The following is a 15307-nucleotide window of genomic DNA, read 5'->3' as shown; positions in this document are numbered from 1 at the left end:
GCTGCCACATCGTTCTAAGAACGGATTTTAAGGCAAGGTCTGGCAGCTTGCAAAGAAACTGCAAATTTTTGCTGCCAGGTGGTAACGTCTTGAACTTCATACACGTGCAGTCGAACAAGAAAGGTGAAAATAAAAATAATCAAAGCAAGCTCAATTAAATTGCAATTATCTTGGTAACTTAATTTTCCAGATAATCAAAATGAGTGATGATGAGTCCACTGATGGTTTGGAGGATCTGCAAGAGCTGATGGCAATCTATGGAAACTATGACAAGTCCAAAAAAACTGGGCGGACAACGCACAAAGTTGAAGACGAAGATGTAGATGAGGAAGATGAGAAGGAGGAGAAAGCTGAAACTGGATATGTGGAGGTGCCAATGGAAAAAGTGATATTCGGCGATAAGCAAGCGTTCTTGGCAAATCTGGCAAAATCGGTGGGCAAAAAGCGACCAATGCAACAACAACAGCGAAACAACAAAGATAGCGAAGACGACGGCAAAGAGGAAACGCCAAAGAAACACAAAGCGGCTTGGACAGACTCCGATGATGAGGAGCTGGAGGTGGGCGAAGTGAAGCGTCAGACACGTCATACAGGACCTATAAATCATTTGCGCAAGGATAAATCCTACAAGGAATATTTAACAGCGCGCTTTCAGCGCACCACAAATCAACCAAAATGGGCAACGCTGCAGGCGCAGGAGACAGCCAATAGCGATGATGCGGACTCCGATAACTCCGATGTGGATGAGCCGCTGCTCAAAACTGTGGGTTTTATCGATCACAGCGCCAAGTTGCGCGAGCTGCGCGCGAAGAGTTTGCAATTTAAACGTTTGCGTGATTTAAATCGTGCCACTTACAGTGAGGGAGTTGTGACCAGCGTGCAGTTTCATCCGACATCTACGGCAGCCCTGGTAGCAGGGGAGAGCTGCCTGGCAACGATTTACAGCGTGGATGGCACTAAAAACGAGAAATTGCACAACATTAAATTTCCCAAATTTCCATTGACCTGTGCACGCATCTCTCCGTGCGGCACAAAGGCGTATTTTGGTTCCATGAAGCCGTATTATTATGCCTACGATCTGCTGGAGGCCAAGGAGATAAAGCTGTTGATGCCTAATCGAATCAAGTCCTCATCTATTAAGTTTGAATTGTCGCCTTGTGGGAAGTATATAGCCATGATGGGTAAATTTGGCGCCATACATTTAATGACCGCTCAAAGCAATGAACTTTTACACAGCTTTAAGCAGGAGGGTCAATGCCGTGGCATGAGCTTTACGGCGGACTCGAAGCGTCTCATTTGCTGCGGCAGCAGCTGTAATATAAATGTACTGTCACTCCGGCAGAATTGCATTGAGCACAGCTTCATCGACGACGGCTGTGTGAATGGACGAACTTTGTCCTTGTCGCCGAATCAACGCCTACTTGCCACGGGCAGCAATGAGGGCGTGGTCAATGTGTATGACTATGAGAGCATCTACAAGTCGGTCACTCCGCAGCCGATGAAACGCTTCCTCAATCTGCGCACTGCAATTGCCGACCTCAAATTCAATCACACTTCTGAATTGCTGGCCATGAGTTCACGTCTGGTTCCCAATGCCCTCAAATTGGCGCACTTTCCCAGCGCTACGGTCTATTCCAATTTCCCCTCGCAAATGGATAATGTGGGCTATGTGAATACCATGGAATTCTCGCCGCATAGCGGATTCCTCGCCATCGGCAGCAAGGGCAAAAAGGCGCCACTCTATAGACTTAAATACTTCAAAAACTACTAACTACACACTTAATGTTTATAGGTTTTATAATAAACAAATTATAAAATACACATTTGTTGAATTTTTTTCGGAAAACATTATTGAAATCGATCTTATTTTTAGCTAATTAGCAACTAAATTTCCATTTTTATTTTATAAAATCAGAGAATACCTTGAGTTTTAACATTTTATAATAAAAACTTGATGTGATTTATTCTACGATTTCGTAAATAAAAATTTAAAATAAACCTTTTACTTATCTGAATATTATAAAAATTACTCTATGATTTTTAAATACAAATTAAAAAATTAGTTTCAAACAACTTGGTTTAGCCTTGATTCGTTTAAATTTAAATTTTAAAATTATTGCATCTTCTTTTTAATTACTATTATTAAACAAAATTTAATAAAAAATTAAAAAATATTGAAATTACGATAATTTCAGAATGTACGAGACATTCTTTGGTTTTTGGATAAAAACAAAAGATATTATTATATTATTTGATATGAAGTTAACAATGATATGAAGTTAACAATATAAAAAAATTATACAATTATTACCGGAGAAATAGTTTACTATCTATTACTATATTTTCCCCATTCAAAGACAAATTTTTATAAATTTTAACTCAACGTTTGTGTGTATTTTTTATTGATTGAATTACAAGAGTGGTTTATAAATTATAATCTATTAGTAGGGAGCCCGAAAGATGTCTCTCTTTTGGGTCTCATGGATTTTGCCAATGTCGTCGAGCTTCTTGCAGATGTGTGTGGATTGTGATTCGATCCACTGCAGGGAATTCATGTGTGCGTTGAGGATCTTGCCGATCTGGATGATGGGATCTGTGTTGTCCTGTCCCTTGTTGGCTTCGTTCAGATTGTCAATGATCTCTTTTAGGTCCTCCGACATCTGTTTCAGCTGTGTATCCAAATTCTCAACCATCAAATAAGTCTGACTGCGTTCCTGATCCACGCGTGGCAAGTTGATGAACTCTTTCTCCAACGGCGCCAGACTCTCCTCCAGTTCCTTGTGTTGTGTGGCAATGAATTCCAGCTCCTGATCCAACACCTGTTGATCATTTTTCACCTTTTGCACGGCATCATTTAGCTCGATAATCTTTTGATTGTTGCCAATTAATAGTTTATCCCAGGCATTTATCTGTGTCGCCTGCTCCGTGAACACTTTCTCCTGCTCCTCAAACTCCAACGTCCACTTGTTGATGTGCTCCTCCAGCTGATTGTACGATAATTGCGTTGCATTTGCCAGTGTTGCAGAATCTGTTGTTTTTGTGGCTGTCGATAAATTGGCAAACGCACTGCCAGCAGATGGCGCTGCACTCACAAGTGGCGCCACAGCGGCAGAAACCGCAGGCACAGCCGCAACTGGTGCAATCGAAGTTGTGTTGGGTAATTTTGGCGTTGTTGTTGTTAAACCAAGCGAAATGCCGCCAATTGTTGTTGTTGCAGCGGGTGCAGCAGCAGCTGTTGTTGTTGTTGCCATGAAGCCACCAAATGTGGGTGCAGCTGCTGTTGGCGCTGCTGCTGCTGTAGTTGTGCCCAGTCCAGAGCCAAGTCCGGTTAGAGGACTTGCTGTTGTTGTTGCTGTAGACAAACCAAAACCACCGAAAGGTGGCGGTGCCGCCTTTGCATTATCTGCATCGCCACCGCCAGCATTTGCTGTTGTTGTTGTTGGGCCGGCAAATGAAAATGTTGGTTTGGCGGCAAGCGCTCCAATTGCAGGATTTGCTGTTGAGGCTGTTGCCGTGTTCAAGCCGAATGAGAAGCCAGTGGCGCTAGCTGCAGTTGTCGTGGGCAGTTGGAATGCCATTTTATTCTCTAATGCAAAGTTAATTATAAAAAAAAAACTGCAAGCTTCACGCACAAAATAAACTCACATTTAATGACACGCCGCTATCGATATTTATGTTGTGACGAGCAGTGTTGCTAAATTTAGTAGTTTCTAGTGCTGTTGCCAACTTAACTATTTTATAGCTAGCCTTGGCTATTTTTAGAGCTCGATTCACTGTTGCCCACTTGGCTATTTTGTAGCTAGTTTTGGCTATTTTCAGAGTTCGCTTAAAATAAAACTTCTTAAGTTGCTATTTGCTGGAAATTTGGTAATTTTGAATATATATTTAGCTATGCTTTGCTTTTAATATATATTTTAAAACTATGCAAAAGTTGCACCCTAAAATGCTTTTTAGCCAGAAATAGCTATTTTCTTCGCCAACAAGTTGGCAACTCTACCTATTTAACACGCATAAATTGCCAAATCTAAACACAAATTAAACACCCGCGCAAATCCCGGCTTATTTAAAGTTTATAACAAATTTTAATTGTTTAACATGTTAAGTATAAAAAAAAGAAGTAAGCAACTAAATGTATCAAATTATTATTAAACGCATGTGTGCATACAAACAATGATATTAATAATGACGACCAAGCTTTGTAGCGTCATTGTAAAATGTTTTGATTTATCAATATCAATGTTGATATCTCTTTTAAGTAGCTGATAAAATGCCAATTGGGTCAAGAATTCAACTACAGATTTTTAATTACAAGTGCATGAACCAATGGCAAAAGCTAATTGCCGACTGACTTTGTTTATTTTAATGTACTCTTCATTTCATTTTATTTTATTACATGAATGTGCGTAAGTTTGTGTGTATGTACAGTGGGTCACATCTTATTTGACCCACACTTCCGACCCACAAATTTGTAATGAGTTTTTCTTTTAAATTTAAGGCAGATATAAACAAAATTAAAATGCATATTTGTTAATTAAAGCATAAACTTTTTTTTATATATACAATATGTTGCTTGCAGATTTTAATTTTGATTTTGAAAAATCATAGAACTTGTATTTCAAATTTTTTTTTATTAATAAATATTTAACAACTAATTTAAAATAAATATATTATTATAAAAATTCTTAATCGCATTTTAAACTACATTTAATTTGTTTAATTTGTAGCTCAAAAGAAAGTAAAAAAACCAAAACAGTATTGTCTAATTTTTTACTTTTAAATATTAAACTTGTTTTTTTTTTATAATTTCAGTTACATTTAATTTAATTCATTTCTAGCTTAAAGTGCTTTAAATTCACAATAAACTTATAAAAGTATTCTTGTTTTATTTAAGGTAATGGACGTTATGTAACATAGTGTAAAAGTCAGTTGGCTTGATTATTGATAACCTGAAACGACTCGTTGTGAACCTGCAAGTTGTAGAGCAGCTGATAAGGAGTTTTTTAAACAAAAGCAGATTCCCTGCTGTGCTGAGCATTAAAAAGCAGAGTGAACTGAATGTTCAGTCAATGTGTGCACTTCAATTGCAATTAACAATTGAACAACACTGCGTGTTGTAAGTAAACACATTTATCTCAAGATTGTCAGTAAACTGTTCACTCTACGCACTGCTGGCTATAAAGTCTCCAACTTGGCCAAGACAGGACTCATTCCCAGTTCTCAGTTTCTCCGTTGATCATCAAATCAAACGATGTACGTCGTTTCTTTATTCCTGTTTCCGTTCCTGTTGCTCCAGTTACTCCAGTCTGGATTGGCTCTGCAGAATGGATTGGCACTTAAGTAAGTACAAAAATGTGCTTCATTGTAATTGAACGTTTTTTTTTTTTAAATATAAATCTTGATTTGATTGCCAAAATATTCAAAATTTTCTATATCGATTTTCAGGCCACCAATGGGTTGGATGTCCTGGCAGCGGTAAGTAATTCAATATAAAAATTCACATTTTTAATTTTAAAAAACACAAATTTTCTTGATGTTTTTTTTATTGCTTTTTTTTTGTGTTTTTCAAACTATTATAAAGAATATAGGAATATATATATTTATATTATATTTTGTACATTTCTCTATAGCTTTCGTTGCATAACGGACTGCAAGGCGTATCCTGATGAGTGCATAAGGTATAATATAATTGATAATTCTAATATATCCAAATATTTCTAAAGTAATTCGTTATATTTTTTATAGCGAGCATTTATTCCGTCGACATGCGGACTTAATGGCATCGGAGGGTTATGCTGATGCTGGCTATGAATACGTTATCATCGATGATTGTTGGCTGGAAAAGAATCGCGATAGGACAACAAATAAGTTGGTGGCTGATCGCAAACGGTTTCCCAGTGGACTCAACGCACTGGCTGATCATGTGAGTATGGATAACAATAGTGATTGTTCCTGTAAGAGTCTCAAAAAAAAAAAATAAATAAATAAATAAATAATATCATCCGTAAGGACATAAAAAGTGAGATTAAAATTTTAAGAAACCAAAAATATGAATTAAAAGTAATAATTATTATTTTGGGACTACAACTGACACAAGTATTTAGTTTTCTTCTCCTAATCTTTTTTTTATTGTCATTATTTATTTTCTAATTTAAATTTTATCTTAACTATATTTTTTTTTTAGTTTTGGCTTCTTTATGTTATTTTTAAGTTACATGTTAATACTAAATTGCATATATTATAACGATAATTTGTGCCTTTTATAGATCCACAACAGGGGTCTTAAATTTGGTTTATATCAGGACTTTGGCACAAACACGTGTGCTGGCTATCCTGGAGTGATCAATAACATGCAACTCGATGCTCAGACCTTTGCCGATTGGGATGTAGACTATGTCAAATTAGACGGTTGCTTTGCCAACATCAGTGACATGGCCACAGGATATCCGGAGTTTGGACGTCTGCTTAATGCCACCGGTCGACCCATGGTTTATTCCTGTAGCTGGTAAAGTTCCAAAGTTAATAGATATTGTTTAAACAATAATGGTATTTCTATTTTTTATTTAGGCCTGCTTATCAGGAGGAATCTGGTGAAGTGCCTGACTATGAGTCCTTAAAGGAGCATTGCAATCTGTGGCGCAATTGGGATGATATTGATGATTCTCTAGAGTCCGTCATGCAGATTATAGATTACTTTGGCAAGAATCAGGACAGAATTCAACCGCATGGTGGTCCTGGCCATTGGAATGATCCGGATATGCTGATACTGGGCAACTATGGACTCAGCTATGATCAAAGTAAATTACAAATGGCCATTTGGGCTGTCCTAGCAGCTCCTTTAATCATGTCCAATGATTTGGCCAAGGTGGAACCTAGAATCAAAAACATTTTACAAAATCGGTAATGTTTTCTCCTTGTACCTGTTATTATTTCTAATCCTGATTTGATTTAAGAGATGTGATTGCTGTGAATCAAGATCCTTTGGGCATACAAGGACGCCGTGTGCTTATTAAAAACGATATTGAGGTGACTGTTTTAAGTAATTAATTGATAATACAATTTAAACTAAACATTTATTATTTTTTATTGGAAAAAAAAATGTTTTTTTTTGTATATCAAATTCACTTGCTTTACAATTTATGCTTTTAGGTCTGGCGACGTCCCATAACACCACAAAATGATGTCCAGGAGTATTCCTTTGCCGTGGCCTTTGTCAGTCGTCGTACGGATGGCGCACCGTATGCCATTACATTTACGCTTAAGGAGGTATTTATATGAATTCCGTAGAGCACTTTCTTCTACTGTTATATTGGTTTCTTACGCGAATTTCTAATATATTTCTAAACTACATGAACAAAGATAGTAAACAGTTCAAAATATAAGAATTAGGAAAGATGTAGGTCCTTTAAAGAAAAAAAGTAGATTCCTAGTTTTTGCCTTCCATAATAAGTATTCTCTGGAGGATTTCTAAAGACTCTAAAAGAAAATTCTTCTATTTACTGTTATATTTAATATACAGATAAATTCCGTAGAGCACTTTCTTCAACTGTCATATTTTTTCCTTAATAAAATTAAGAGAGAAAATAATTTGGAGTACAAACATTGGAAAATTTACATTACTAGCTATACTACTACTACTTTAGCTCTTTAATTTTTGTCTCCCATATATTTGGTATTCTTAGGATTATCTATAAGATATATTTAAGAAAATTATTTTATTAACTGTTATATGTCTTACTTTCCGTAGCTCTTGTTGATGAATGAAAATGGTTACGGCGTACAGGTGAGAATTGGTTAAATTAATTTAATTCTTATCCTCGTCACTCAATCTATTTTTCTAATCTTCTTTTAGGACTTGTTCGAGTCAAAGAGTAACCTGGGCGTCTTCCGACCAGAGAATCATTTCTCTACACGTGTTATTCCCAACGGTAAGTATATTTTATTTATTTTCTTTTCATCACTTCAAATTCAAATTAAATCTATGCTTTTTTTAGGAGTAACTTTCTACAAGTTTACGGCGCTGTAAAAATAAGGGCAGTTAATTAAATAATCAAAATATGCAAATTGTCATCGAATATAAATATTTCAATGAAAAGAATAAATTTTTGTAACTAAATGAAAACGACAAAAGGATCATAATGAATTTGTTGTTTATTTAGAGCACTTTACAAACAATTGTACTATGCATATTGTATAAATACATTTAAATATTGTACATTTATAGGCATAGATTCAAGTTCCGACACTAATGTTGAAAAAAAGAGAGCTTTTACTGTTTGTTCCGTTGAGGCATGATATATAAATTAGGAATTCAAATTCAATTAATTAACAAGCTTAAAAGAGACTTTATGAACATGATAATAATTTGCCAGGCCATTAAATAAATATTGCAGATAGACCAAATAAGATAAGAGTTTAGAAATGAAAAGAACTCTTCCCAAGTAAGCTTATGTATACTGATAGCTTCAGCTCTACAGCAATAACATCAGATGTAAATCATATTTAAATAGTTAGCAGCTACAGTTAAATGTGTAGTCGCAGGTTTATTGTCAAGTTAAGTAGTTGATAAAGTGAAGCGAGTAGAAACCGAATCCGAATCCTGCGAATTCTTTTGTTTTCTGTTTGTTTGACTAATGCACACCATTACTGATAGTCGCTGTGCGTTCGTAGCTGCGTCGATGCAGTGCATCCACATCCTTAAGGTAATACGTGCCCGGAAACAAGGCGCTGATGCTGCCAGTAGGCGTATACGGCGCCGCATGATTGTTCTTCTCCCGTATCTCCATCAGGGCTGAGAACTCCTCGGGCACAACTTTCTCCCGGGCTCCCAGCAATGGCAGCACATAATCCAGTTTGGCAACAAATTTCTCAAAGATCGCCGCATCTTCAGTGACTTTTATGGAATACATCGAGGCAGCCAAACCGGAGCCATAGGAAAAGACTCCAATCCGCTTGCCAGCGAGTTGAACGGCCGGCACACTGATCAGCAGGGAAACCAATCCCGAGTACACGGACGGCGTGTACATGTTGCCCACCTGATTTTAGAAAAAATAATTTCAATATTATTTCAAACACTACATTTACAAGAGTTTTTGTAAGTTGAGTATCGAAATTATTTATTTTTGTAAAAGGATTTTTTAATTGAATACGATTGACTGTTAAAAATCGAAAATTTCAATATTATCAATATTTTTAATAGATATTTTTCAAAGTATCATCAATATTTTGATTTGAAAGATTTTTTGACGGAAAAAGATGGATAATTTTAATATCTGTCAGTCACTTTATTATTAGTTACCAGATATTTTCTAAAATGTTTTGATTTGAAACAATGTTTTTTTTACTTGATATTTTTGATGAAAATATATGCAACATTATTTTGACTAGATATTTTTTAAAAATATGAAAATATTTTTATAAAAAAAGGTGTATTTTACTATCAATATCTATGGAACCTTTCAAATTACACTAGGCAACAACATTTTGGCTAATAACTGTACCTGATTAGCGAGCAGCAGCGACTTTTTCGTCTTGGACTCGAACACCTCAGCGGATTGGGTGAGGAAGGCCTTCTCCACATCCCGATCGAAGTAGGTGGACTCCAGAGTGGCGTTATTGAACCGCTCCAGTCCCGGAAACTGCTCCACACGCTGCTGTTCGCTGCTCAGCAGAAAATCGTTGAAACTGAGACGACCGACGGACTTTTGGACCAGCTTGCAGAATGGTGTGTGGAACAAGATGGCATCAAAGTTGTCCAGACCCAGTTGAGCATGCTTCGGCTGCTGTTTCTCAAACTTGTGGCGATAGAGACGATAGCAGGTGTCCAAAGCGGATAGATAACACTGTATGGAGAGTTTGCCATCAACCGTGGGATATTCGGAACTCAGATCAGGCTTGTAGAAATCATAAGCATGCTCCATGTGTGTGGCCCGGAGACCACGCTCCAAAACCAACGGAGCCTGCGGACCAATCAGCATGGCAATTGCTCCTGCTCCACCCGTGGGACGAGCTGCTCCCTTGGCATACACCGCAATATCCGCACACACGGCCAGAGCATAACGTCCATCCCAGCTGGAGGATTCAATCCAGTTGATGGCATTAAATAGCGCCGCCGTTCCGCCGTAACACGCATTTGTCGTATCAATGCCCTCGATGTCAGTGTTGCCACTCTCGGCAAATAATTGCATTAGCACCGATTTCACCGATTTCGATTTGTCGACTATCGTTTCAGTGCCGACCTCAAGGCGTCCGATTTCCGTATGCTTAATATGATGACGTTCTAAAAGACGACTGACAACCGTTAGGCACAGTGAGTTGACATCCTCACGATCCGAACAGAATCCCATTTTGGCCTGGCCCAGACCAATTGTGTATTTGCCCGCCGAGGCGCCATCGAACTGTTCCAATTCCGTTTGGTCCACATATTGGGAGGGAAACATCACCTCAATGGCGCGGATTCCAACATTTTCGGGCCAACTGCTTGACATGATTGACTTTCTTATTATTATTTTCTAATTGGTCGTTTGCGAGTTCCTGAGTTCTGCAAAAAAAACAACAGCTTTCCAAATTAGCTAAATATTGAAAGAGATTTAGTTTCAAATAATTTAATCTTTCAACTTTTTATCTTTTCTTGTTTTTTAAAGCCAACAAAATTGTTGAAAAAGCTCAGTAAATTTTGATACGCAATATTTTAAAAGTTCTATTTATATTTTCAATCTAATATATAGAACATATTTCTAATGGTTTTAAGCATCTAACATTAGTAAAAGTTTTAGCTGTAATCATTCATAAAATTTGAGAATATTCGATATGAAATAATTTAATTATCTCAATTGTTTTAATTTTTATCTTGAATTTTATAGTTGTTTAACGAAGTTGCTTTTTCTTTCAAAGAAATTAACTTAAGAATATATGACTGAACATTTTGATTTATAGATCAACTTGTAATATACTCTAATTGGGTTTTTTTTTTGAATGGTTGTCATTTTTCATTGAAAAAAATCCAATGCCGTGTGACGTCACAGCTTTCACCTCTTGTTATTCTGCGCAGTCAGAAAAATGTCTGTAAGTTATGCATACTGCTTGTAATAACTTGGAAAACATTAAATAAATGTCAAAAATCAACAACAATCGCAGCTCATGAAGAAATCTGAAATCACCTGTTGCACGCTCGAGCTGCTGTGACCGTGTGCCGAAAGAGCGCGACTTTTAAATTTCAGCTTGAAGCAAGGCAGCAGCGACGCCGACGTCAACGTCGCACGCATGCAGTGCTGACCGAAATTTAAGGGCTAAAATAGCTAATTTCATAAACATGAAAGTAGTCGGAATCAGCTTAAAAAAATATGATTAGACATCCTAAAGGATGCCAAAATTGTAAATAGTTTTATATTTAAAATTTTGCTAATAATTTTTTTGACGAATAAATATAAATATTCAGATGAGAAGCAGATAAAAAAAATGATCTGAAATCCTAAAAGATGCTAAAATTGTTAATAGTTTTAAATTAAAATAATCAGAAAAGAAGAAAAATATTTGCTGTATCCTTATGGCTACTCCTATTGCCAGAATTTATTTTGCTGTAGCACAATCGAGTACCTCAATTATACGCCTTTGTCTCATAATATAAACCGGGAAAATAATTATTTTTCATTTTTTTATCTGGAAAACAGTACAATAATTTTTTAAATCGTCAGATATCTAGCTGTAAATTAGCCGAAATGGCAACACTTCACGCATGCGACGTAGACGTTGACGTCGACGCTGACTTTAGCAGCGGCAGAAGCGTCGCAGAGGCCCAATAATTTCGATTTCGCTTCGAGCTTTTTAGATACGCCAGCTTTGAATGCGAACGAAGACGCAAGGCAGACGACTGAAAGACAGACAGACAGAGAGACGAAGAAGCGACAACAACAACAGCAACAAAAACGATCAGAAGCACTAAAAATCAGGTGGAGAAACTTTCTCCACGCAGTCGAACTTTGCTAAAGAGAACACACGAAGAAACGAAAAAGAAGAAGCAGCACAAACAATCAAGGCAAGTCGCATCAGACCAACCCAGTTCAAGCATTTACACTCAAAAAGTTTCTTTCAACATTTTTTTGAAAATATCGAGAATGACAAAAAACCAGGGACAGTAATTATTACATTTTTTTAAATATAAATTACAAAACAAAATATATACAGCAAAGATCGTTATTGGCGTTCTGAATAATTCAATTTTGGAATAATACTTAAAATTACATTTTTAATATTTATTATAAAATTTCAAAAAATAACTATTATTTTAAATATTTTCTTTACGACTAAAAAAATTTATTTAATTGTATTTTTAATTGTTTTAAATTTAATAGTACCTACATCTATAGGTATTTTTTTTAAATCATATTATAATATTTTCTATTAATACTTAGCTTTCAAATAATAGCTTACAAAATTTTTTCTTATAACAGTTGAAAAAAAGTACCTTTATTTACAATATAATTACTGCACTTTGAATAAATAAAATTAAATTAAAATGTATAATGTTTTTTAAATGTAATCGTTACAGTTCCTGATTTTTTCTTTTTTTTATATATCTTGAGCTACACGTGTCAAGAAACTTTATTGTACTACTGTAGATTTTTCACTTTTATGGGGCTGGGTCAGGTCGTTAGATCGACAGATCGATAGATCGTTTGAGTTTATTGAGCATGCGCAACAGAGTGTTATACGTTTGTGTGTGTATATGTACATAGGTAAATGTAGGTCGGCATCGACTAACGGGATTATTGTATAACTGATAACAAACAAACAATCAGTGTCATGTTTACCGTTACTATTAAAAAAATTTAAAATACCGAAATAATGCTCAATGTCTGTTGTATTGGCGTTTTCACTTTTAACGTTTTTGTTGATTTGATTTCAGATTTTTGGTCGTCGTTTGTATTGAATTATATTGTTTGATGTTGTCCGCGGAACGCGTTCTTCACTCGACCGAATCTCTGGGCAGACTGAACTGAACAGCGACGCCAACAGCGACGTTTCCAGCAGCAGCAGCAGCAGCAGCAACAACCATTAACAAGACGTTGACGCCGAAGTCGCAGTTAAAGCTGAAGTTGACGACAGAGCAGCAAATAGTTCATATATAGACATATATGTATATAGTACATATATCTGTACATATATGCAAAGTGCGCTTTGGGGCGTTGTAAGCCAATGTCAAATGCCTGAAGACCAAAGTATCTCGAGTATTTACCAAAAATATTTACATTAAGTCAAGTAATTCTTCTGTCAAACATCAGAAATTCAGTCCTGTTTAAAGATCTCAGAGATGGTAAGAGCTAGCCGCACCAAATTTGGAACACAGACTTCCTATAATTTAAGGCAGATCGAGTTTATTTTAATTTTGCCACGCCCTCTATGATTTCAATTCGCAAGAACCGAGACTATTATGAAAACTTGTTAGTTAGTTTTTATACCAACAAGTGTCTGCCTATGTCTTATACATTCTGACCAAGTTTGGTTCAAATCGGCCCAATATTTCATACAGCTGCCATATATCATATAGCTGATCGAAAATCAAGTTTTAGTATGAAAAACTTCTTTGTTTTTCAAGATATTTAACAAATCTTACATATTAAGCATTTGGGTTCATTTTATACATTCTGACCTAATTTTGTTAAAATCGGTGCTATGTAACATATAGCTGACATATGAAGGATTGATTGATAATTAAGGATTAGTATGAAAATTGTGGTTGTTTAAACTTATAAAAGACGCATTTAAAAAAAAAAAGGCTTTGTTCTATTCCAAACAATTACTGCATGGCTTGGATACAAAAATAAAATATGTATGTATTGCACATGGACTACGGACTTTTGCTGACTTGCGCCATGTGCTAGGAGATAAGATCGGAAGCGGTGTACGGTTTACGATGTGCGGTCTTGTGTTGGGTGATCGCCTGATTGTAGTGCGCTGATAAGACCCTTTATGTCGATGACTGCCGGTAAGTGGACAAAGCAATATCCGTATTAATGTATGTATATGGAATTGCGTTCAAAGGTTCTTGAGTATTCCCATTCTCATTCTCCAGCTTACGATTGGTTTTAAGGGTCAATGTTATGGAAATTAATGCAATATTCAATGAGGAAAACCAATTGTATTGATTTATTTTTAGATGAAGATGTGTATTGTGTGTAAACAGACTAATTGCGGCGTATTTTAAGCGATCTCTGTACACAATACTTTTTCGTTTATTATATACCCTAGCAGGGGGTATTATGTTATTGTTAGGAACAAGTGTCTTTTTAAAATTCAACCTTAAGTATGAAAAAGACGGTTCTCTTTTTAGATAAATCAACTAAACTTACCGATTGTCTATTTAGTATTATCATATACATGCGGGACAAATTTGATTTATATCGAATAACTATAACAAATAGCATAGGAACGATTGATCAAATATTGAGTACATGGCTCTGCAAGGGTATCTAATCTTTGGTGTGCCAAAGGTAAACTTTTTTTTGTTGAATTTGAATTTGTTTTAATGAAAACTGCTTGACTCATCGCTCAATTTCGGAAAATAAACACTTGGCACATCAGCAGAACAGAGCAGGCGTGAGAGGAGGGCTAAGCAGGCGTCAGAGGGTTAAGCAACCTCCAAAGGTTGCAGGCAGCTAAACATGCCACTTTTTAGAGCACAATGAAAGCGCACGTGTCACCGAAATTTGCATTTAGTTATGCTATGTACTTGAAACTGTACACACATATGTAATTAATTGTATTATGAAACAGAAAAACCGAATTTCAATTTTTTTTTGTCATTTGAACTGAATAGCTTAAATTCCTTAAATGCCGGCAAAAAAAGTAAGAAACATTTTCACTTTAGAATATGGTTTCGTAAGATTTTCTTTCATATTGGGGTGTTTAAATGTTTAACAACAAACGCCCACACTGCACTTTATGCTAAATTAAAGTTGTCACTAAATGTGCATTTATTCGACAGAGATAGAGAAAGAGATACAACATTTCTGCACTTTTTTTAAACAGAATCTTGCACTTACAAATTGTAGTATGCTATTGCCACCTTAATAGTGCCAAATAATAGGATTAACTAAACTAAACTTTAATAATTAGTAGGCACGTAGCGGAGGCGCCTACATAGAGACCGAGCAGTGTGTACACACGATTAGAGGAAAAACAGCTGATTGGCAGCGGCAGAGTGTAACTACACACTTTTTGCTGTAGCTTTTATCGACTATTGTTTAACCAAAAAACAATTAAGACAATCTGCAAACGGCGCGCTATTTAAATATTTTTTTAGTTTTTTTGC

General features: G+C 35.9%; 4 protein-coding genes across 6 annotated transcripts; 2 read left to right on the top strand and 2 right to left on the bottom strand.

Moving 5' to 3' along the window:
- The first annotated feature begins 47 nt into the window (after positions 1 to 47).
- LOC117784967 (U3 small nucleolar RNA-associated protein 18 homolog) lies at positions 48 to 1823 on the top strand. Of its 2 annotated transcripts, none has more exons than XM_034622829.1 (2): positions 48 to 123; positions 191 to 1823. In XM_034622829.1, the coding sequence occupies exon 2, from the start codon at positions 200 to 202 to the stop codon at positions 1769 to 1771; it is 1572 nt and encodes a 523-aa protein (XP_034478720.1). In that variant the 5' UTR covers positions 48 to 123; positions 191 to 199; the 3' UTR covers positions 1772 to 1823. The 2 variants fall into 2 exon arrangements, with proteins under 2 accessions (XP_034478720.1, XP_034478721.1); XM_034622830.1 differs by having other exon boundaries at positions 70 to 123; positions 175 to 1823.
- Positions 1824 to 2362: 539 nt separating this feature from the next.
- LOC117783418 (nuclear pore glycoprotein p62) lies at positions 2363 to 3757 on the bottom strand. The gene is made up of 2 exons (XM_034620819.1): positions 3646 to 3757; positions 2363 to 3586 (listed from the first exon to the last, which is right to left on the bottom strand). Exon 2 carries the CDS (start codon positions 3576 to 3578, stop codon positions 2442 to 2444), a length of 1137 nt encoding a protein of 378 aa, XP_034476710.1. The 5' UTR covers positions 3579 to 3586; positions 3646 to 3757; the 3' UTR covers positions 2363 to 2441.
- A 1334-nt stretch (positions 3758 to 5091) lies between these two features.
- LOC117783262 (alpha-N-acetylgalactosaminidase) lies at positions 5092 to 8136 on the top strand. The gene is made up of 11 exons (XM_034620563.1): positions 5092 to 5337; positions 5443 to 5472; positions 5628 to 5675; positions 5743 to 5920; positions 6264 to 6502; positions 6565 to 6897; positions 6951 to 7023; positions 7147 to 7263; positions 7745 to 7780; positions 7850 to 7925; positions 7992 to 8136. Exons 1-11 carry the CDS (start codon positions 5249 to 5251, stop codon positions 8021 to 8023), a joined length of 1251 nt encoding a protein of 416 aa, XP_034476454.1. The 5' UTR covers positions 5092 to 5248; the 3' UTR covers positions 8024 to 8136.
- LOC117783261 (hydroxymethylglutaryl-CoA synthase 1) lies at positions 8131 to 15209 on the bottom strand. 2 transcript variants are annotated; one of them, XM_034620561.1, is made up of 3 exons: positions 15039 to 15209; positions 9498 to 10537; positions 8131 to 9032 (listed from the first exon to the last, which is right to left on the bottom strand). In XM_034620561.1, exons 2-3 carry the CDS (start codon positions 10482 to 10484, stop codon positions 8628 to 8630), a joined length of 1392 nt encoding a protein of 463 aa, XP_034476452.1. In that variant the 5' UTR covers positions 10485 to 10537; positions 15039 to 15209; the 3' UTR covers positions 8131 to 8627. The 2 variants fall into 2 exon arrangements, with proteins under 2 accessions (XP_034476452.1, XP_034476453.1); XM_034620562.1 differs by lacking the exon at positions 15039 to 15209 and adding an exon at positions 12807 to 13003.
- Between the last annotated feature and the right edge of the window lie 98 nt (positions 15210 to 15307).

Source organism: Drosophila innubila, assembly GCF_004354385.1.
Source record: "Drosophila innubila isolate TH190305 chromosome 2R unlocalized genomic scaffold, UK_Dinn_1.0 1_C_2R, whole genome shotgun sequence".
NCBI lineage: Eukaryota > Metazoa > Arthropoda > Insecta > Diptera > Drosophilidae > Drosophila > Drosophila innubila.
This window is presented reverse-complemented; position numbering and strand designations above follow the sequence as displayed.

Coding starts and splice junctions, on each gene's coding strand:
- LOC117784967 (XM_034622829.1), top strand. CDS start 200: ATGAGTGATGATGAGTCCACTGATGGTTTGGAGGATCTGCAAGAGCTG.
- LOC117783418 (XM_034620819.1), bottom strand. CDS start 3,578: ATGGCATTCCAACTGCCCACGACAACTGCAGCTAGCGCCACTGGCTTC.
- LOC117783262 (XM_034620563.1), top strand. CDS start 5,249: ATGTACGTCGTTTCTTTATTCCTGTTTCCGTTCCTGTTGCTCCAGTTA. Junction 6,503..6,564: donor ATGGTTTATTCCTGTAGCTG/GTAAAGTTCCAA, acceptor TTTTTTATTTAG/GCCTGCTTATCAGGAGGAAT. Junction 7,024..7,146: donor TTATTAAAAACGATATTGAG/GTGACTGTTTTA, acceptor TTATGCTTTTAG/GTCTGGCGACGTCCCATAAC.
- LOC117783261 (XM_034620561.1), bottom strand. CDS start 10,484: ATGTCAAGCAGTTGGCCCGAAAATGTTGGAATCCGCGCCATTGAGGTG. Junction 9,033..9,497: donor CGCTGCTGCTCGCTAATCAG/GTACAGTTATTA, acceptor TTCTAAAATCAG/GTGGGCAACATGTACACGCC.